Genomic DNA, 23,462 nt, shown 5'->3' on the forward strand with positions numbered 1-23,462 from the left:
GGTGGCATGAGCCTGTAATCACAGCTACTTGGGAGGCTGAGGCAAGAGAATCACTTAAGCCCAGGAGTTTGAGGTTGCTGTGAGCTAGGCCGACACCATACCACTCTACTCAAAGCAGCAGAGTAAGACTCTGTCTCAAAAAAAAAGACTAAAAAGAGAAAAGGAGCTCAAGATTTGTTTGCGGTATTTTTCTATGCTGGAGGTAAAACAGTCAAAGTACCAGCTGCAAAAATTACTTTACCTTTTCTCTGTCAATATTGTTGTGTTATTTAAAATTTACTGTTGCGTTCGTTCATTTCTGTTTGCAATCATTCAGTTTTAGATTTTTTCATCCTTGTTGATTTAATTTTATTTTTTGAATATGTAAAACATTTATGTGCTTCCAAAAGTCAAAGTGATATTAAAAAGTATGCTTGGAGAAGTGTTGCTCCCTGCCCTGTCTTGTTCACTCCTTTTGCTCCGTCCTGTAAGCAAGCATCCTTCTTGTGTTTTGTTTTGGTAAACTGAGCACATACGTGAAATGTTTTTTCTTTCCCTTTCTTACACATGAGGTAGCATGCTACATTTACCCATTTGAACTTTGGTGTTTGCATTTAACACTATATGGTAGAAATCTTTTCACACCAGCTCCCCATTCTTGGTCTCAGCTGCATAGGACTCCGTCACCTGCATATGCCAACGTTCCTGGTGTGAAGTGTGCCTGTTGTCTTTGCTACTGATGGATCCTTGAGTGCATTTTGTAGTCTCGGGGTCTTCTGTTAGCTTTGCTCCTCCTCCTCCTCCCCTTCTTCCTTCTCCTGTGCTTTCTTCCTCCGTCTCCTCTCCATTGTTCATCTGGTTTTTCCCCCTCGCCCTAGTCAATTCACTTTTCTATCCATAGGAAGGGTGAATAAGAGGAGAAAACAGACAAACTCAAAGCTGATAATCCATTCAATTTAACAAAAGGTTGGAGAAAGCCTTTGAGATCAAGTATTGGGCATATAATGGAAACTGAGTGGAAAAAAAGTATGTGTGTGTGTGTGTGTACTGGCTAAAATGGGATTTGTGGTTTTCTCTGTATTTTGTTTACTTTTTACACTGGAAATGATTGCATAAATGGGAACTCATGTTCTGGAGTGTCTGTAGTTTTGGTATCTGTACGTAAAATCTTTGACAGCATCACTATACTGCATTTGGTGGCTCTCTGTTTCTTCTGTCTCTTTAGTACCTTCAATTCATAAGTATATGGATGTGCATTACTGGGACTATTTATTTCACAAACTCCATGAAAGTGAGGGAGGCAATTCCATACTTCAAATTAAAACTGAACACAGAGGAAATTGAAATGTTGAGGTTATTTTAGTACCTTGACCCCACTAGCAACTGGGACCTGGTAAGGTACACAACAGTGCATATTTATAGGCAGGGCATGTTATTGTTGTGCTCATGTCTACATAAGCCTTGGGGGGGGGGAGCTTTTCATCACTGAGAATGGTGATACATCTTGATTACCAGCACCCAGAGCATCCCAAGAGCCTGTTACTGACAGCGACTCTCGGGTCCATGTGTGTGTCCATGCTGTGCTGCGCTGCATCCCACAGCTCTGTGATGTGGGTACTGTTCTTGCCCCTTGTTGACAGGCGGCAACGCTGAGGTTCTATAACTTGTTCAAGGTCACACAGCTGGTAGGTCATGGAGCCAGGACTTAAAACCCAGGCTTTTGATCCAACAGCCAGTGCTTTCAACAGCTGTGTTATATCAGTATTAATAGCGCACACCCAACTGCCATGAATCACTTGATATTGGACCTTAACGCCTTACAGTTTTGGAGAATTGGCAATTTGAGTGCTCTCAAAACACAACTGACGGTATTTTGGAGATGAGAGGTAGAGACTGTTCAGTTAGCATGCAGAAAGGTGGTTGGAGGAAAGTAAAGGACTGGCACTCCAGGTCCTCACAGCCCCGGTGATGTTGGCTCTGGGCACTGTGGAAGGAGAAGTGCTGTCCGGCTTCCCCAAGAGGCCTGAAATGGCGTCTTTGCCCCGGTGAGAACCCAATGAGAACAAACAAGGGTTTTCTTTATGCTGAGGAAATTGCTTTAAATTATTTTAATTCTTGTTTAAAATCTGTGACCCAATTTTAAGTCATTGGCCCAAGCCAGTGGTAACCTTAGCCTGAAAGATTCAAACTAGAGCATTTTAAAATTTGCTTCAAGTATATGAAGACAAGTCTTTTTTCCCCTCCAGATTTCATAAATCAGAGCCTAGTGAATAGAATCCTCAACTATGTGCTTTCTGCCGTACCTCCTTGGCATAGTCCCAACTTTGGGGAAGGGTTAGCCTTGCATTTCTCTGTTCTTCAGGACTTCGCACACAATCTTATAAGAAGGGTATTTTATAGGCTTAATTTTAGTTGTCCTAAATAACTTAGAAATTGATATATTGTTAAATTAGAATTTTTTTCTTTTTTTTTTTTAACACCCCCCACCACCATTGTATATCAATATGTGTATTTACTTTCAAAAATAAATTGGAAGACAGCCTGGGTCTTTAATAAATTAGGAAAGTAACACATTAGGGAACTATCACCTAAGAACTGTTTCTAGTGTGAGATTTACCATGCCCCTAACACTTTAGTTGGAGTTGTGAACCAGCCTTAACTGTGGTGGAAATAAGGCTGATATTTTTATGTCCACTCCCATGTGATGTTAACCGTGCATCTGTGTGTTCCATGGAAGTGTTTTGCTAATGAAGTGTGGTACCTTTAAATAAAGGTCACAGGCCTGACCTGTGTTGTGTGGGTTTCTTGTTTGTCAGGCTAGAGGCATTTTCTCATTTTCACAGTTGAGCTGAAAACAAAGACCTCCTTATCCTAGGAGGGAGCTGTGCTCTTAAGAGCTGACATCAGCCTTTTCCCAGCAGGCCTCTGTTTCTGCCTTAAGAGTCTTTGCAGAGAGCTGGAAAGACAGATCACCATCTTGCTTACTGGCATTTTTCTAGCCAAATAATAACATGGAATGAAGAAATGCCAAAGGGGCCAAGAGTTGGAGAGGCAGAACAGAGGGATGGCCATCCATTTGCCTAGTCTGTGCTGTACCGTGGATGTAGTTTTTAGCCTCTGGTTCTCATTTGTGCCATGGAGGCTATAAAAGTGAGGTGAGAACCTAGCAAAATGAGGACTTTTTCACCAAAGAAGTATGCCTATTACAAAAGAACATTTGGGATAGATGGGAGAACATTCATTAGCATGTATAAAGTTACTTTTAAAATGACACAATAAATTTACTGGAAATTTAAGGAAAGAAGACAACACAGGATTTTGCTCTTTTCCTCCTGCCCCGCCCCTCCTGAGCATAAGCTCTTTCTGGAGTACTGTTTTCATGAAGATGCTTTTGCTCTGGGCACACAAGTTGCAGCTGTTTTATATATAGTTAGAGGAGTCAGTGTTGCTTCTTGACCACACAGATCTCTTCTTACTCCAATACAAAGCCAGTCTGTCCTGCAAGTATGTAAAATGCTGCCCTTTGATACTTTAATAGATTTGATTGAAGACCAGAAAGATAAATGCTAAGACATTTGCATAGGTGTGAATATTGATGGTTCTTTTGTTTTCCTTTAGATTCTTGCTTGTAATGCGATTATTTGCCCATGCTACTTGCCACTGGAACACAGCAAGGTGGATCACAGGCCCTATGTATCTATTGTAGTTTTTACTGAATAAATGGCAGTACTTGGTTTATATCTGTTTTACTATGTCTTTGGCTTAAAACATTCTTTCTCTCCCCCCCCTTCTCTCCCTCTCTCCCTCCCCATTTTGAAATTTCTTCACAGATTGTCTCCAAAGCATAATTAGACAACTTAATGTTGCAGTAATGTTCTGGGTCTGGCAGTAGCTAGAAACTGTGCCAAACAAAGGATGTGAGTTCTGCGTCCAAGCCTTCACAGTCCTGACAGAGGCAAAACATACTGCAGTAGAGAAGGAAGCAAATTTTGCTGCCATCCTCTCCTCCAGCTTATATTACCTCTTGCCTCGTTTTCTTTGAGGAGACCCAAGGCTTGTAACTCTGTAGATCCCCATAGAAACCAGCTCTAGAAACGTGGTCAAGGCCAAGTGGAAGGAACAAACCAACTCATATTAGGTCAGGTCACTTTAGAAGCAGATCTGAGAGCTGAAACCTTGCTGCTTCACTGCATTGTCCATGTTGTCGAGCCCAGCAAGGCATGGTTGTGGAGTTTTCTAACTTGCTAGGGGTAATGTTCTCGGCTGCATCTGACAACTGCTTTGACACCCCTCACCACTGTTCATAGATTATCTCAGAACACTCTTCCCTCAAGATGGTCTAAAGGAAAAACATTGTTCCTGGTCATAGTTTGGCAAGTACCAAACCCAGTCTTCCAGGTCTCCCCCTGTACATTAGCACATTTCAGGTTGAGAAATCCTATGTACAGAAACATCGTGTAGCTGAATTTCTCACCTAATCAGCTGTAGAATCTGTTATGGATTGAATTTCGTCCCCAGTTTCTAGAGTTGTTTTCTATGTGGATTCATTAGTTGCATGTGTTAAAGCCCACATTGATCCCCAATGTGAAGGTATTTTGAGATGAGACCTTTGGGAAGTGCTTAGGGTGAGATGAAGTCATGAGAGTTGGGCCCTGGTCTGATGGGGTTGGTGCCCTTATAAGAAGAGACAGCAGAGAGCTCGCTTTCTCTCTTACACCACATGAGGACACAGTGAGAGGGCAGCCGTCTACAAGCCAGGAAGAGAGCCCTCACCAGACACTGACTGTGCCAGCCTCCTAATCTTAGACTTCCAGCTTCTGGGACAGTGAGAAAATAAACATCTGTTGTTTAAGCCACTGAGTCTATGACATTTTGGGCTAATATTAGCAGCCTGGGCTAATACAGAATCTTTAATCCCTTTTTCATAAAAACTATTCTTAATATTTCATGGAGCATACTTGCCTCGCAAATATTGCCTAACAAAACAAGCATTTTATTTGGTTTCAAAATTCTATTATCATAAAATTTCAGACTTGCAAAGCTCTGGTGCTGTAAAGCTTAACTATTAAAATGAAATGGTTGTGTAATCCCTTGATTTCGGACTGTTGGGAGCCATCTGTAATGCTTGGGGCTTTCAGGGAGATTCACTGACAGAAAACCGGAGGACCTATCCTCCTTTGAGCCTGCATGTGCTTGTCCTCCAGCCCTTCCTTTCTACTCTCCATGGTGAGTTCTAGAGAGTAGATGGTGTCCTCTTGTGAATCCACATCCTAGTCCAGTGCTGTATCCATATCCACCCTTTTATTGAAACCTTTTCCCTGCATTCACTAGTGACCTACTAGCTGCCAGATTCAGGGGACACTTGCAACCCCTCATCTCTTATTTGACTCCTCTTTCCTGAAAGTCTCTCTTTCCTTGGTTCCTGTGGTCCCTTCTGTGGTTCCCCTCCTGCTTCTGTGGCCACTGCCTGGGATCCTTCAGAGACTCATCATCATTGCTGTTCTCTAGGGCTCTGCCCTTCTCACTGTACAGACTCGCAGTTTGAATTGCCTCTGCAGGCTGGTGATTCCCAAGGCGTCATCTCCAGCTGGGGCCTAACCTTCACATCCATAGATCCATTCTCCTTCTAGGTGTTGTTGTATGTGCACCTCAAATTCAGCACTGCTTCTATGGGATTGGTTTGGGGAGCTTTCTTCTTCCAGCACTTGAAGTCTGTTCCTTGTCTTCTGTCCTTGTGTTCATGGCTAGTATATTTCTCTTCCCATTTGCCCTGAAAGTCACCTCCTCCCTTCTTCTACCCATGGCCTGCTGAATCAGTCTGCTAAATGTTGTACATGTAGGCACAGCCTGGCCTGTAGTTTATACCCCCATTTCCACGGCTGTGCCCTCCTTGCTAATCTTCCTGGGACTTCAGTGTCAAAGATGGTTTCTGCTAAGTACTTGTCTCTGCTCCGAATCCTTCCACGGCTCCCAGTCAGCTCCAGGATAGCACCGAGCAGCCCCGCCTCCACTGGCTTCTGCCTCCAGGTCTTGCCTGTGCTCTAGCCCGACTAGGGGGCTGTGCTGATGCACACATGATTCTAAAAGCTTCCTACTCCTGCTTTGAGGTTAACACATCTTGGTATAAAACAGTGACACTTGCTATAATTGTGTGCCCATCTGTCTGTTCCCTTCACCAGACTTGAAGTTCTAGGCCAGGGGCTGAGTCTTGCTTAGGTCTGTAGCACTACTAGACGCAACACAGAGCCTGACACTGACTACGTGCCGAGTAAATGTGTGGACGAAAAAGGAATTGCTAGGAAAGTGCTGTCAAGACGGATTTTAAGAATCAACTTCAAGCACATAATTAGTGTACTTCCCTTTTCTGCCTTGTAACCTTGACATTTCCATACCTACTGGAACAGAGAGAGAGTCCCACTGCCCTCCCTTCCCCACCGAGCTGTCCAAAACAGAAAAATGAAAATACCTAGAACCTGGCAAAGGCACAGTTTTCTGTCTGGATCACTAGCCCTGCTGTGATGATTGTTTCAGATCAGATGATCTTCTCCTGATGTTAACTCTCAGCAATAATAAGCCCTCAGAGTTTATCGTATGAATGAAATTATTTTTTTCACTCCTCTATTTATATTTATTTTTTATGTATCTAGCTCCAATCCAAGTGAGTATAAGGTAAGGTATATGGAAATGAGGAGCCCCAAATACTCTTGGGTGAGTCTCATGGGGCAGAGCAGTGGCCAGACACTTCTTCTGGGTGGAAATTGGCCCAAGGAGCAGATTTGCTCATACTGTACTGGAAAAGCAAACACATCTATGCCCGTGTGTGTACCACTTCTGATGCTTTTCAAATTTACCTAAGAAGTCCTCAAAGCCAAAATGTTTTTCAGCTATTTTCTAATATATTTTGGTTTTGTGTTTGTTTTATTCTTGTGTGATAGCTTTGTGCATATGTCACTGATAGCCTCAACCCCCTGTGTATTGGTTTTGAATGACACTGTCATTTAGTATTAGGCAGTTAGCTTTTGAGCAGGTTACTTGAAATGATGAAAACACAAACACTCCATGTCCTCTAGTAACTGACTGTCCAGCATGGCTGTCCCTTGGTAATGAAGGCATTGCTGTAAGGGGCTTGCAGCCTCAACAGGGATTTCTCGAAAGCCTGTTTGAAGGAAATTGCTGGGTTCATCAGTGGACCATGGCTCTGGCTCCTTTGTAACTACAAAATAAAATCCAAGTTCATTAGGGTGATCTTCAAGGACTTTGGTGATCTGATCCCAAGCTCCCTTGCTCAGTATTATCTCTTCGAAGATGGCCTCCCTGGGCTTTTGTTGAAAATCTCCTTAACCACAGTTAAATTTTATAGTAATTTATTTAAATCCCTGCAATTCCTTGCCTTTAGGCAAGCTACACAGGGTTGCCTATGTGAGAAGCAGCTCTCATGCAATTCAGGGCGAGAATGTGGCTCGTCCAACCTCCTGGTGACTCTCATTTTGTGGCTAATATTTGAAATCGATGGTTTGTTGCCAACCTTGTTATGAGTGTCAGACCTTGTTCCATCCCAGAGTCGTCGTCCTCATATCCCCGTCCCAGCACTCACAGAAGACTATTCGAGTGCTCCCAGCAAAGTGATTGTCACAGAGAGTCCTCTCTGGGTATCCATGGGGGAATGGTTCTAAGACCATCAGGGACACTGAAATCATCAGATGCTCAAGTCCCTGAAATAAGATAGCACAGTATTCACGTACAACTTATGCACATTCTCCTGTATACTTTAAATCACCTCTGCATTACCTATAACACCGAATACAATGTAAGTGCTGTGGAAATAGACATTGCACTGTATTGTTTAGGGAATAATGACAAGAAAAAAGTCTGTATGTTGTTCAGTACAGACGAAACCATCCTAGGGCTAACTACGTTTTTGATCCACTGTCGGTTGAATCCATGGATTTGGAATCCACAGATACCAGAGGGCTGTGTGTGCCACATCAAGTCAGATCATTTTACACACTCCATCCAAATTTGGTGACAATCTGCTCTTCTGTCCTTCCTACCTCCTCCCAACCCCAATACAGATACTTTTTATTACAGAAAAAATTTAGGTCTCCAGAAACTTTGAGGGACCAATACAGTGAGCACTCATATGCTCTCCTAGATTCATCAGCTGTTAGCACTCAGCCACGTTGGCCTCATCTTTCCTTCACATGTGATTGGACATACGGTATCTGTTCACCTTTGATAATGCTCTTTATAGATATTTCCTTTTCAATTCTTCAGTCATTTCTTTTAGATGTATTAATACCTTTAAGTTTGAGATTCAGTAATGAGTCACACATTACATTTAGTCATTGTGTCTTTTTGTAATCTTTAATCTGGGGTAGTTTTCCCCACTTCACGGCAGACCAACAGCAGGGAGGTCAGGTCGCTTGTTCATCACTACTGGGAGGGATGATGTCGTAGATGACAAGTAAGGGAGGGACTTAGGATATGTGTGGTCAGAAAGTGTGGGAAGTGTGGGCACAGAAAGAGGGGACAAGGGAAAGTGAGAGACGTCCTGTTGGAAGAAGAGGTAGATTTGGAATACAAATTGGCTGAGATACATGGAATAAATTAAACACTCTTGCTCACTTTAAGATAAATCACCTTTTCATAAAATTTTATCCCTGCCTCAAAGGCTCATCTCTGTGTCTAGCCAACAATTATAGTAGCTTTACTTATTTTCAAAAGAATCTAGTATCTTCATTTATTCATGGCAAAGGTGGTACATGCCACTGTTCCTTTTACCGCCTGAATGCACAAACCAAATGAAACCCTGATAGATTTGCTCTCCTGGGAGATACCCTGATTTCTTACTTGAAAAAATTCATGTGAAGCTCAGGTGAAGCCTCTTGACTGCGAAAACTGGTAGCAGTTATGTGTATGTTGGGGCTATCTTCTAACCTTTAACAGCACATACATAATAAAAATGAGTCTCAATGTCCACACAAAATGATGTCAGAATGTTTGATTTGATGTTAACTCCTTAATGGAGCTGTGACTGGGGGAGGGGTATGTAAGTAGGACCTAAAAGTGGCTGAGTGGTGACACTTGGAGCCTGTGGGGGTGCAGTGCAGGGTGCTGTCTGTCATGCTGGGCCAGGGCAGCATAGGGACCTACTGCCTCCTGCAGCCCAGATCCCAGGGGGCCCTCATTTGTTTTTTTTCAAGGGTTGGTTGTTCAGCTCTCTTCTTTCGTTTCCAAGAAATATCACAATATTTTTCCAGTAAATTCCCCCCTTTTTTCTTTAGTTAACTAGCCTTGTTTTATGTTGCTTGTAACCAAAAGAACTTGTTAACAAATACAGATCCTTGGGTTGTTTACAATGTTTTATTATCATTTGCAGAACTTCTTTGAATAGCTCCATCCTTGTGGAGCTATTCCACATCCTTCATGTCTCATATTTCCCATTTTTCTAGAAATGGAATTTCTGGGTCAGAGGCATCCATTTCTGTTTTCACTGTGCATTCTGCCAGCTGGGACTAGAAGGTTTACTGATTACATTCCCACTGGCAACTGTGTGCATCTGCCTCTCCCACGGCATCACACCAAGAGTGACTACTACTGTTCATTTAGTTTTTGTAAGTTTCATAGGGACAAACACTGTCACTGTGTTAACTTAAATTTGTTTGTTGCTGTTGTTACTAGAAAATGTAATCGTTTCATAAGCTAATTGGTCATTTATATTTCTTCTTTTGTGGCTATCCTGTTTATACTTTAAAAAAAAATTAGGGTGTTCATCTTTCTGTTGATGTGTTACTACTCTTCCTATTAAGCATCCTCTGTCAGGTGTGTTAGGAAAATCACTGTTTCTTATGTAATGTAAACATAACTAATGGAAACTTCATTAGCTGTGTTTTTGAAATACAGATTTTTAAAATTTGGCTGTGGGTGAATTCATTAAATCGTTTCTTTAATGGAAAAGGCTTCTAAAATATTTTAGAAAGGACTGAAATGTGTTGGGTAATACCTGTAACACATGATCAGGGAGTGTATTGGTGGTGGGACAATTGTACATGTTTCATACATGTTCACATGGAATGGAGAGAGCAGCTTACTGATTGTGTGTCACTTCCTTAGGTCGTCTATCCAGACATTTCCTGAAGGCCTCCTGTGCTCGAGCACTGGGGGAGACATGAGTGTGCGTGGAGGCTGCCGCCCTCGGTGAAGGAGGAGCCTCACTGGGCTTGAGAAGGTTCCAGGAGTGCGATGGGCAGGAGTGTGCACAGTGGGGCCAAGGGGCTGTGGCTACAGTCCCTGAGAGGCATGACTGGAACAAGAGAATGGGACTGCAGCCCAGTGTTTCCTGGGCCGTCCTCTTTTTCTCCCCTTTTGTCCTCAAGGACCTTTCTCACTATTACATTGAGCTTTTAGAGTATTTGTTTAATAGTCTCTTGTTGGGTACCATTAGTAAGCTCTGACATAAAAAAAAAAGTTTAAATTCTGTTTTTATTTAACCAATTTTACCAGATGTTTCCTGTGGCTTGACAGACGTACCATTTACTAGAAAGTTACACTCCTGAGATTTTGAATGTTATGGACACTGTTGCTATAGACAATGACTCTGTCAGGGCAGGATTTGGAAGACGACTTTCACATCATTTTTGGGTTGAAGATGTGTTTTTCCCCTGAACAGAAATGCTATTTTCATAATCTGCTATTATCTTCTCTGTTACAATCCGAATCTCTGGTTTATAAAAGACTGTAACTGGTTGATCAGAGTTTATTCCAATAAATACCCCAGTGCTTCAGTTGGTATTACTTTCTGAAAGCAGCAAGGGTCAGGTACATCTAGGTCTTGCTTGCAAAACTCACCTGGGTCTAAAAGAACCTGGGGAGTGGACAGGTGAAAGTTTAAATTGGGCTGAAAATCTATTACTGATGCTCCACTTCTTTGGGCTGCTTGATGCTGGGATGTGGTTAGAAAATCTGCAGACTTGGCAATTATTTGCACCCACCTAAAGCTCAGAAAGACAAACCCAGGATGGCTGTGGTACCTTTGCCTCTCCAACACCTGCAGCCAGCATTTCTGGGCATCTTGAGTCCTAACAGAAAAGCCTGTTGTCTAGGATTCTGCAGGTGGGGGAAGGCAGAAGGAAGTTGCTTCCTACAACACACAGGCGGGAGTGGAGTGTGACTGCACCAGAGGAGAAATCTGGGATTTTTGACATTCCTTCTCCCAGGGGCCAGCTGCAACTGTGCTGTGGAACTGCATCTCTCCTGCAGCGCTAGCTCAAGTCCCCGCAACCTTCCTTTCCTGTGTTTTGTTTAGCCTTATTTTGTAGTTTTATAAAAGCCTTATGTTGTGGAAGATGGAGAAACAAAGAAAGAGGAAATTTCATGTTATAATTCTGACAGCAGATCTATTTTCTCACCAAATGGAACTGTAATGATGCATGTAACGTCCTGGCAAGACCCACTCTGTAAATAAACCCTCCCAGGAGTTTCTAACCTATCCCAGGACCCATAGGAAACTTTTCTTGTGATGCAGAGGCAGCCGGGCCCCTTACCTCCCAATCCCTCCTTTGAGGGGGGACTTTTATTCTGACAGGCGCGCCTGTCCAGTTTTGTGCCTGGGACTGCTTGCCAAGTTTGTGAGGCCCAAGGCTTTCTTGTGGGAGGACGCTGGGCTGTCTTCATGCTCTTTGGCAATGATTAAAGTGAGGTTAGTACCAAGAACCCTTTCATTTTATTCCCTTATCCTTGCTTTTTCAAATCAGATGGCAACCCTGTATTTTCAGCTGTAATTAATTTAAACTGTGAGGCAGCAAGTCCTGGAAGAGGTAAGAGTTGATTTTGCTCAGAAGGGACAGCAGTGATTTTCCTTCTCATCCCTCCCTCCTCACCAAATGGCACCTTGTCCCAATCAGATCCATGCTATGAACAGTTTCTCCTGAGGGGCCTGGAAGGGGTGAGAGGGCTGCTGAGAATGGCTGCAGCACCAGCTGCTCATGATGCGGGGGCGCTGGAAGGGTTAACGCAGGCTGGTGATTGTTTCCTTAGTGGCCTGGAAGTAACCAAATTTCAGGTGGTGGCTGACATGTTGCTGCCAGGCCAGCCTGTCACGTGACCGCCTGAAGACAATGGCGCACAGTCTGAGTGGTGCTGACTGGGGAGCAAAGGGCGCTTTTTCTGCCCACTCAGGACAGCTGCCAGGATGGCCTCCAGAAGGGGGCATGTTTTAGGTTTAACATTTAGTCTTAAAGAAAATTACAAGGGAAATAAAAGCACTTGGCCACAATTGAAGTTTGGAGGTTCTGACCTCAGCTATTTGGCCATTTCCCTCCATGGAAATTTTACTTGAGTCCTTCCTCTGTCAGTTGCCTTAGAGTGCAGGATCAATTAGAGATTGAGAGATCGTTCACATTTAATAGAAAATGAATGCTTTTGTTTCATCTCCCGGTAACTTATAAAATAAGTCCACACAGCAGCCTCTCCTCCTAGCGTTCCTTCCCCTCCTTGTTCTGAATGAAGCTGAGCTTAAAATGGAGAGCGAAGGACTGGACTACGCAAGAGCTGAGCGTCCAGGTGCACTCGCCTACCTGCACAGATAGGTACAGCCAGGTTTCAGTTTCACCCTCAGAGAAACACACTTTCAGCCATTAATGGAGGAGTTGCAGAGTGAAGATATCTGTTAATGATGATGTATGTGCCAAGCACTTTGTAAACCTGTACACAAATGTTATACAAATGGTAGTTATTACTATTATTAACATTAGCCATCCTTGGACTGGACGACTTGAAGCAATTTTTAAAGGCTCATAGTGAGAAATGAGAACCACAAGTATGCAGCTTGCAAGTCTCCAAAATGCTCACTGTTGATTACAACATCATTGACTGCAGTCGGTCCCTGTGTGTATGTTTGAGTTCACTGAATTTAGTGACTTGGGTGGATGTTTCTTATGTATTTAATTTTTATGTAAAATGTTTACATTATTCAGGAGCATTTGTCTCATGAACCCCTTGGGCTGTTTTTACAAAGCCTTGCAATTTCTCTTGTTGTGGACCAGACCCATCCTTTTGGGAACCTTTTGTTTTTCTCTAGAAGAGAGGACCAAACATGGAATGAAAAATGCATCCTGTAGTTCCAACCTCCTTTACCACCAATGGCTTGTCAGAACTTCTAAGGACTGAAAATTATACAGAATTACCATATAATTCAGCAATTCCACCTATAGGTATATACACAAAATAATTGAAAACAGGGACTCAAACAGATATTTGCACACCCATGTTCGTTGCAGCATCATTCACAATAGCTAACAGTTGGAAGCAACACAAGTGCCCATCACCAGATGAATGGATTAAAAAATGTGGTCTACACATACAGTGGAATATAATTTAGCTTTGAAAAGGAAGGGAATTCTGACACATGCTATACCATGGATGAACCTTGAAGACATAATGCTGAGTAAGTCACAAAAGGACTGTATGATTCCTTTTATATGAGGTACCTAGAGTAGTCAAAAATCATAGAGAAAGAAAGTAGAATGATGGTACTGGGGGAAAGGGGAAATGGGGGGTTAATATTTAATGAGCACAGGGTTTCATTGTGGGATGATGGAAACATTCTGGAGTTGGATGGTGGTGATGGGTGCATAACATATGAATGTGCTTAATGCCACTAAGCTGTACCCTTAAAAGTGGTTAAAATAGTGAATTTTATATATAGTACTTTACTGTAGTAAATAAAAATCTAGGATTGATGATTAATTGAGTAAACATTACTGAGTCTGTTATGTGTAAATTCTTTCTATTCCACGCTCTCCTGGGAGGAGCAAGGTAGCAAAGCAGAGGCAGGCAGCTTGGAGGACAGATATTCAGCTCTCCAAGAATACGTATTAGGTTCCCAGTTAGGTGATAGTTGCAATGTGATGACTGTTAGGGGTGATAATTTTAATTTAAAGAGTAGTCAAGATTAACCGTTGCCATTTGGTTTTGGAAGCCCTCATAGAAAGGAAAGGTGCATGACACTTGGGGCATTAGGGGATGGTCCTCCTCTGGATTCCCCAAAGGTATTTTTAGAACCATCAAGTCAAGGGTTTGGGGGAAAAGATGCCACTTTAGTGATATTACAATGAAGCTACATAGACAGCTTAGGGAAAGTTAGTTCTGAATTCTGTGCAGAATTTTAAAAGGAGAATATTTTAAAAGAAATGTGGTTTTATAATTCAGAGATAAAATGGGCTGTCAGGAGGCCGGGCGCGGTGGCTCACGCCTGTAATCCTAGCACTCTGGGAGGCCGAGGCGGGCGGATTGCTCGAGGTCGGGAGTTCGAAACCAGCCTGAGCGAGACCCCGTCTCTACTAAAAATAGAAAGAAATTAATTGACCAACTAAAAGTATATATATACAAAAAATTAGCCGGGCATGGTGGTGCATGCCTGTAGTCCCAGCTACTCGGGAGGCTGAGGCAGGAGGATTGCTTGAGCCCAGGAGTTTGAGGTTGCTGTGAGCTAGGCTGACGCCACGGCACTCACTCTAGCCTGGGCAACAAAAGTGAGACTCTGTCTCAAAAAAAAAAAAAAAAAAAAAAAAAAAAAAAAAAATGGGCTGTCAGTACTGTTTTTTAAATCAGGTCCCTTGGGACCTGCTTTAAGAATAGAGATTGATTTGTAATTAGCCTATCAATTGCCAGTGTATTAATAGTAACATTTCTAAGCACCTGGGGTCTTCAAAATAATCTTTCCTTTAAAGTAATTTAAATCTTATTTCTAAAATGCAGTCTATGTTTAAAAAAAAGAAATCAAAAAGCTTAACCAGCCCTTTCCGCTACTTTTTGAAAAGATGGAGTTCAGCCTGGACTGCCTGGGTGTGCTAAGAGGCAATGCTGAGAATTAATACCCTACCTGATTTGCTCTCAGATGGAAGGCTCTTAAGGTCCTTCATTATTACTATTTTAAAGAATGTATAATAGATGCCTGAAGATCCCTTATTAGATAGATGTGTAATCACTTCTTATACTCAATGCCTAAATTTTCAAACTTCTTAGTATAGTTGCACAATAATTTAATTGCATAGTTTTTTTGTTTGCAGAGTCTCTGAGGTCAGCCAGGATAGGTGAGCAACTTTAAAAGAAAACCAGCTTCCTAAATTTTGTTTAGTGCTAAATAAATTCGTTGAATCAGAGGTTATCCTCTAAAATGAAGAAATCCATGCAATAATTTGGAACTGGTTACTGCCAGCCTCAGGGCTGGACACGTGGGATGGCTGCTGGCGTTCAGGTGGGGAGGGGACTGTCGTGAACCAAGTGGCACAGAAAGGAAATGTGATTGTCTCTGATAGGCATTCATGCGCGATGCATGCGTGTGTGGGAACTCACTGTATCTTCTCTTTAATCAATATGGGGTCACAACGCTTAATTAAAAGGGAAAAACCGACTGGGAAGATTTCAGGGTACCGCACACTACTGTGTGACATGGGTGCGGAAGTAACTACTGGCATCTTGGGTTGTTTTGTTAGAAGTCTAGTTTTAGTGTTTATAGGTCTTGGAAAATTCCTGATGTTGAATGTTCTCTCAGCCTCAGTTCTTACTTGTCAGGCTGTATACACTGATTTTTAGTTCAGAAGTATGTTGCCATAAATTGAAGGGAATGAACCTTTTCCTGTGTGCTCTGTTCCTTAGGTTACATCTGGATGATTAGGGCTAGTTCTAGGTGACCCCCTGAAAAATGAGTGTTCAGTTGCAGAGCATGCAGTGTGGGTGACAGGATGGATAAGGGTCACGAATTAGAGCGATTTAAGGTATTCTGTGTGGTGAAGAGAATTCTAGTGGTGAAGAGAATTCTAGGCACGGTGAGGCTGACATGGCAACAGTTTTCCAGTATCTGGAAGAGGAAAGAGAATTCATTGAATTTTTCCAAAAGGGAGACCTGGAACCAAAGAAAAGTGTTGGAAGGTAGCTTTCATTTGTTATAAGGAAGAATGAATGGCCTGAGGAAGAAGGAAGTGTTCTTAAGTGTTTAAAAAGTGGAGCTGGGATTCAGCATCTGCCCCCGTTATTTGAACCATTTGATAATGAAGCTCTTTCCCTCTGAGTAGGACAAAGCAGCCAGTCTTTTCACTAACCAGTTTTATAAAACTTCCCAGTGATTTTCTGCATAATGTGGAGTAAAAGCCAAGAGGGAACCTTCAGGTGGCGCAGGAGCAGCTGGAAGAATGGGAGAGGACGGCTCCTGGAGGTGTTCTCAGGCCGTTCATTCCTGGCGTGTTTGTGACCGCTGGCGTTGTCCTTGAATTTCTCCAATTTCTCTGTGAGCCATATGCTGCCCCAGGCCACCCAGCGTCATGAGTTCCTCTGTCTTACTCACACCTGTTGGTGCTGGCTTCTCCCAAAAATATGTTTGCTTTTTGGTTGGTTCACAAAATAGTTGTATGCTGGGCACTATTCTAGACACTGACTTATGGAAACTTCTGAGCAGCCCACACTGCATAGAGTCACTTTTCCTATTTGTTTCAGTCCAGGCGTGTCTGGAAGGAACATGTCTTCTCTTCTAGCCTTGGGTTGGTGGATGCTTCCACCTCCATCCTCTGCCTTCCTGAGGTGGCATCTAAAGCAATGGGTCCTACACGCCCCTTTTCCAGCCCAAGGAAGGCTTTGCCAGTGAGTCTTAGAGTCAGACTGACCCGGGGGGAGTGAAACAGCAAGAACTAGGTGTCTGGATTGACTCCAGGAAAGCTGCACTGGATGGTCCTGTGGTCCAATCCCTGTATGTCCCCCTCTCTAGCCCTTGTCTCAGCTATCGCAGGTAGTCCCTGAAGCAGAGCAAAGCAAAATACCAGCGTGTGGAGGCCTCTGTTGCTGTGCAGAGAGAGACATGATCTTTCCTGGGGTTTTGTCCACCTCAGATTTTGCAGCTCAGAGAAGTAAAGACATATGTTTTCCATCCCCTCTCTGGTACAAGGATTCTGTTTAATGCCAAAAATATGATAGTGGTTGTAGTTTTTTAAAAATACCATTCATTGAGAGGATACATAATGACAAAAACTACAACAAATTTAGTAGTGGTAGGAATTTTAAATTAATTTATCTTTTATTAATCTCAGCAACATGTCCATTCATTTGAAAATTCTAAGTGTATGTGTGTGGCACACATGATCTGTTTCACCTGTAAACAGTGCTTGGCGTGCACATGGATTCCTGCCCTGTTTGCATTAAGCTCCCAGGGGTCCCCAGCCCACAGGTGGAGACCACTTGCTTCTAAGGCAGCAGTTGCTAACGTGGGGTTGAAGGAGATCCTTTGCCAGCAATGTTCTCAGCATTGACCTGTTTTTCAAACTTTAGTTTTTCCTAAAAAAACTAACACTAATAATGGAAAACGTGCAGTTTTAGTCAGAGAAAACTGGGGCCTTATTTACACAGAGTTGTGCTATTCAGAAATGTGAGTGGAGTCTCTGGGCAGTCTGTGCGAGTCTGCCCTGGCCAGCGTTGCCGAGAGTCTCGCATCTGCAGGCAGCGGGTCTGGAAGCCCTTAGCTTTACCAAGCCAGTAAGCTCTCTGAGTCCTGGACTGGGTATGGGGAAAGCTGCAGAGGCTGGCCCTGGACTCCCTCGGAACCCACGTCCTCTGACTCTACACCTCATTCTAGCCAACCTCGTCACCTGGCTTTTGAGCCCACGGGGGGTGGGGTGGGGGGGGAGGTGAGGACTGTCACAGTAGCAGGCTTGCTGACTCCAGGGAATGACCCGGGATGAGCAAAGGGAGGAGTTGGAATCACGGAAGGGAGCTGACCCGGGAACAGGAGCAGCCGAGCAACACGAGACTACTTCGCACAGGGCAGGCAGGCCTGTTCTGGAAGCCTCCCTGCGTGTCATCTGAAAAGGATGTTCATGAATAAGACCTCAAGTCACTGAGAAAGGAGCAAAGTAAACTGCAGGGTGCTTCAGACAGGTTTCTAAAATCATTTTAAAAATAGTTTTCTCTGAAGGTTTACCTTTCTGTTACCTGGAAGCTTTACTTAAGTGGCCACTGCTGGGTAAACTGGCTCCAGATCAGTCAGGTTTCTGAGTGTCCTGGGTCCCTCATGACTGTGCTCAAGGAAAGGAGAGACCGATTTGCTGGTGCAGCACGTTCCCTCTTGCAGAGAAAAAGGGAGATTGCAGGGGCTGGAGGACGCAAGCCTGGGCGGATGGGCATTGAAGGCTGTGGAGCTGGAGCCACTGCTCGTGCTAATTTAAGGACTCTCACTCTTGAGAGCACTTTCATTGGAAACCCTTGACTCAATTATAGAGACAGAGTCCCCAAGTCAATAAGAAAACAGCACCAGTGGACGAGTGTTTCCCCTTACACTGTTCAGTATTGCTGCTTTTCTCTCCAGCGCCATAGACAGGAGCTATTTTTGAAACTGTCACAGGCAATTATGGCAGAAGAGGAAGGGCCGGCCTGATTTGAGTCCCTGCTCTGCCACCTTCCCTCTGTGTAAGGTTCGGGAAGGTGGTGGGCACCGCAGAGGGTGGCACCAGAGGGGGGACAGTGCTCACAACTGGCCGTGCTTTCGGGGATGTTTGCCCTCGTGGGCCCGTGAGTGCAGGAACCATGAGATCTGTGCTTCACTCTTTCTTCATCTGTCCAGAGTGTCGCTGAGCCCAAAGGTTTTGGAAGGTAACTTGGCTGACAAGCGTCTCCCCTCGTCTGTGTAGGGCAGGTGGGGGCTATGTTTTCCTGGCTTCCTAGAGCACGCCTGGAGGTGGGGGACAGCCAGCCCTCCAGCTTCTCACTGGCCTACCTGGCCTCACACCCTGGTCTCTGCTGGAGCTGTCGTTCTCACGCTGATGAAACATGCCTCAGAACGGCAGGCGTGCAGGATGGGTACCTGGGCTCCAGTGCATCTCAGCGACTGCTCTTTAAATGTCCAGAGGAAGCTTTAAAAGTGTTTTTGATTAATCATAGATAAAGTAAAAGAAACAAGGGTCTGGAGAATACCTAAAGATGCAAAAAGCAATGAAGGAATAGGGGGAGGAAAAGGGAATTACACTCATTTGCTAGCACTGCCCTAACATGGGACCACAACCTGGGCGGCTTAAAATAACAGAAATGTGTCTCAGTCCTGTAAGCTGAAATCTGAGATCAAGACGTCGGCAGCATTGGTTTCGTCCGAGGGCTATGAGGGGAGGGTCTGTTCCAGGCCTCTGTGGTAACTTCTGCTCGCCCAGGCGTTCCTTGGTTGTAGGTGGCCATCTTCTTCTCCCTGTGCCTTCACCTCATCTTCCCTCTGTGTGTGTCTGTCACTTTATCCCATTTCCCATTTTTCATAATAGGACAATAGTCGTAGAGGATTCGGGCCCACCCAAATGACCTCATCTTTCTCCATCCTCTGCAAAGACCCTGTTTCCAAGTTCACTTTCATAGATACTAGGGGTTAGGAAGTCACCATCTTTTCAGGGGACACGATTCAACCCATTACAGAAATCAAAGGCAATTCACAGAGGAAAGTAAATATATGCAGAGATGCTTCACTGCCCTGGAAACTGAGGAAATGCAGATTAAAACAAGAGGGAGCGGGCCCCACCCCAAGAATGGTAGAAGTCCGCAGGCTGCAGAGGCCAGTGTCACCGGGGAGCACATCGGCAGCAGTGTCCAGCCAGCCACAGCCGGCAGAGGGAGAGCAAAGTGGACAGCCACTCGGTAAAGGTTTTTGGTCGCATCTCCTGAAGTCAAAGGCAGTGTAGTGTGCTCTACAACCCAGCAGTGGTACCTGCAAGAGTACCTGGGAGAGAGTCAGAGCTGCTTGAGCAGGCGCTGGGAGACGTGTGTGAGGGTCTACGCGCCAAGGGCTGTTTCCGTAAGGAGAATCCGGAGCCTGCCGGGCACGTGCCAGGGGAGGAGCGTTTGTGTGAAGCGTGGTGTGTTCACACACAGGAGCACCGCAGAGTGGGCAAATGGCATGAGTAGCCAGGTCTCCGTGTCAGAACGTGGGTAGAGCCCCAAAGCCATGTTTGGGAGCCCAGTTGTACGGCAAGACACACACTGTGACACTGTGCTGGACGAAGCACCACATGCACGACAGAGGTGTACCTGGGGAGGAGGAGAGAGGAATGGGCCAGGGAGGTCCTAGAGCAGGGCCCTCACTGTGTCTGCCTGTCCTTCTGCTTTTATCACCACCAGAGGGGAGAAAAGCCTGTAGCAAATACGATGGTACGTGCCGTTTGTTAGTTCCGGGTGGCAGATACGTGGGTCTTTGCCGCCCAGGAAAATGGAAAGAGAAGGATTTGGAGCCAGTCAAATGTAAGCTGGAACCCTTGCCAGTACTAGTTTTGTTAATTTAGACAAGTTACATAACCTCACTGAACCTCAGTTGACCCGTCTGTAAAATGGGGATGATGGTGCTAACTTTGCAGTGTTGTGGTGAATTTAGTAAGATAAAGTCCAGCATGAGATCGGGCATGTGGCAGTTGATAAATGATAGTAGACAATAATAAGGATCAACACGTATGGGTTAACTTAGAGGAACTCCCAGCTCCTAACGCACTCTACTTCTGGACGCTACTTTCTAAAGGCAACTTTCCGATGCTGTCTGCTTCTCCGCCAGGCCATCGGGTCACATTTGTCATGTGAGAGATGGAGCAGATGAGCCACATGCTGGATAGTTCCATGGAGTTGATTTTTGAACTCTGAACCAGCGAAAAGCGGGACCCTATCTTTGTGGGGAGTCAACGGGGAAATGTTATGGGGGTGACATGGCAGCAGTTTAATTTGCTGGCTGCGATGGCTTTAGTTCCCTAAACTAAACCCTTGGGTTTAGTTCCTTAGACTTTTTGTGGCTTTCTTCTAAATTATCAAGCGCTGGGAAGCTTGGGAAGTTGGAGGTGCAGTTACAGGCAAAGGCAGTCTCTATCCGTGTCCCTGCCAACGAGGACGTGCCTCTGTTGGAGCAGAGTCTCAAGGTCACGTGTGTCATTGGGACCATCGGAATGCCAGTATTTCCCAACTTTTTCCTGCCCGTGACACACCTCTTGCCCTTTTGTGCCTAGGAGGGTGTCTCTGCCTCCCCTCCCAGCATCTCTGCCCACATTGTCTGTACCCAGTCCTCGCTTTGCAGCCACCACCCCTCTTCCCTTCTAAAATTGGTACAGAGGAGGGACGCGGTGTGACCAGGATGTCTTGGAGACACACCCAAGCGCCTTCTTGCTTGCGCAGGAAGCAGTGACTTCTATTCATGAGAAGAAAGGAGCAGGGGTGATGAGTTCATTCCTGTGGGAGGGGCGTCGAGCTCTGGGACATTTAGAGTAGGGAGGAGGACAACAAAAGACAGAGAAGGTAACAGGAGGGAGGAAACATTTCACTACTATTGATGCCCAGATTTTAAATGTTCTGTAACTTCTACTTTTCCAGAAAAAAGTCTTTTCCATTGTAATTTTCTCTGAAATATCCTTAATTCCCTTTTCATTCACCACATATGCTATTAACTGGACTCACACATAATACAGATACTTTAATGATTCATTTATTCAATGGGTAGTTGTTAAAACATCTGTCATGCGGCCAGACCTGTGCCCCGCACTGAGGAAGGCATGGATGGAGGAGGATACAGTGTTGGCCCTCCCGAGAGCAGACAGTCCAGCAAGGAGGCCCCAGGAGCAGCACCGGCCTGGGCCTGATCTCTTTCACTGCACCCAGGGCCTGTGGCTGAGCGTGGTAGCACGGGAACCCCGGAATGTGTCCTCAAAATGCCTCACACCTGTATCCCCTCCTGGCCAGAGGAAGTCAGCCTCCGTGAGTTTAGTTAATAGCCGTCAGTAGTTGGTGCAGTTCCGTAAACTCTCAGCGTGTCCAGTAATCTATTCCGAAGGGTTTGCCCCCAGCTCTGAGCTCCTGTTGGTTTCGGGCATACAGAGGGACACAGGGCACTTTTTTCATGTGATGGGTCCTTTCATAATTTCACCACTTGGAATCTAGTTTATTTTTCTCCAAACATTGTCACCCTTCTTGGTTTCTCCACTCAGAGGGGGTACAGGAGCATGTGGCATCTGTTCCCCAGAACACTCTGTCCTGGGTGAAAGTCGAATGGCCCCCTCCTTCCCCTCCCCTTCCAGCTTTCTCTCCTAAGCAGCTGGCAGTGGACACGCCCTCCCAAGATGTGGACGAGCTCCTGGGGTGGGCCAGGGGGCCGCCCAGCCTCCGTGGCACCGGCTGGACCTGGCGTGGAGCCCCCGAGCCCTTTAGGCCCTGACAGGGCTGCAGTTGGCTTTCAGCGCAAAACTCCTGCGTCCTGGGCAGGATGTGTGTGGTTTGGGTCTGTGTCCCGAGAGCACATGATACTGGGGAAGCCGAGGGGCGGGGAGAGGTGATTCATTGGGGGGAGGGGGGGTTATGGAAAACAATGTCTGTCTTTAAGCTCTGGGAACCAGGAAAATGAACTGGAAATGTGAGTAATATATAATTTTACTAAAATTAACCAGCAAATTCTTCAGACGTTTTCTTTCCCTGTTTTTCATTGTCTTTGATCCATAGGGCCCCGCTGCATTATGTTTTCGGTGGACCATTTATTTGGTCTGTGTCCCCAGAAGTCCCCCTCTCCCTGCTCCTCTCTGGGGGGTGGGCATGCAACCGGTCAGCAGGAGCACAGGTGGCAGGTTTAGGTGTGGCACTGCCCACCTTCTCCTCTGCCCTGTTGGCTGCGGAGCCTTGGACAGCTCACCACCCTCTTTGGACATCCCTTTCTCATGTGACTGCGTTTTGCCAGTATTAAAGTGCCACTTGGATATAAGGTGTGTTGGTGACACCGTATGTACTAGTGACCTTGACTTTGGGTGGGAGTAGATGCTGTCTGAGCTCTAGCCTGCTCCTTTGTGTATCCGTGGTGGGGGAAGGTCTTCATCCTTGAACTTTCCCCAGCCTTCTGTCCGTTCCCGTGGCATGTGCTACCCCACCTTGTGCCTGAGTGGGCACTTTTGAGCAGTAGCCCCGCCCGGCCTTTCTGTCCCTGCTGGGTCAAAGCCTATGAGAAGGCAGGGCTGGGTTTTGCTTTCTGTAACCTTCACAAAATAGGGGCTCACTTAACACAGGTTGAGTAAACTGAAGTCTCAATTCAGCAGAGGCAAATTCTGACTGGGGGCTCATGAGTCCATTTCCTGTGTGTGCACAGTCACGACGTGGCCTGCAGAACCGCCGTTTTTGAGGGTGGGGAGTGGGGAGAAGATTGTGTCACAGAAGCAATTTTATCTTGTTAAAAATTAAATTTTGTATTTATTCACATTTAGAAGAAAACCTGATTCTGAAGCTGAGTGTGTGATAATGCATGGACAGGTTGTGTGTTAAGGAGTTGGGGGCAGCCAGGGCATCTCAGGCTGGCTTGGCCAAGTCTGCTCTGTGGAACCTCCTAACACCTGCTCTCCTGTGGTGGTGGTGTGTAGGGTCATGACCCCTGAGGCATTTGTGGCAGAAACCTGTAATATCTTCTGAAGTGTCACAGAAAGATGCTGTTATGAACAGGCTGGTTTCGGTGTTGAGTA

General features: G+C 45.1%; 1 protein-coding gene across 5 annotated transcripts in view; it reads left to right on the forward strand.

Moving 5' to 3' along the window:
- Positions 1-23,462, forward strand: part of VGLL4 (vestigial like family member 4) — a 161,123-nt gene that overhangs the window by 126,338 nt on the left and 11,323 nt on the right. Inside the window, exon 1 of one of the 5 annotated variants that reach the window (XM_075996339.1) lies at positions 354-11,677. The exons of the other annotated variants lie outside the window; for them this stretch is intronic. Within the exon in view, the coding sequence (XP_075852454.1) occupies positions 11,664-11,677 (14 nt within the window). The 5' untranslated portion in view covers positions 354-11,663. Of the gene's footprint in view, positions 1-353; positions 11,678-23,462 lie in introns of those variants that run through there. 5 annotated transcript variants of the gene reach the window in all.

This window comes from Microcebus murinus, chromosome 21 (genome assembly GCF_040939455.1).
Source record: "Microcebus murinus isolate Inina chromosome 21, M.murinus_Inina_mat1.0, whole genome shotgun sequence".
NCBI classification, from domain to species: Eukaryota; Metazoa; Chordata; class Mammalia; order Primates; family Cheirogaleidae; genus Microcebus; species Microcebus murinus.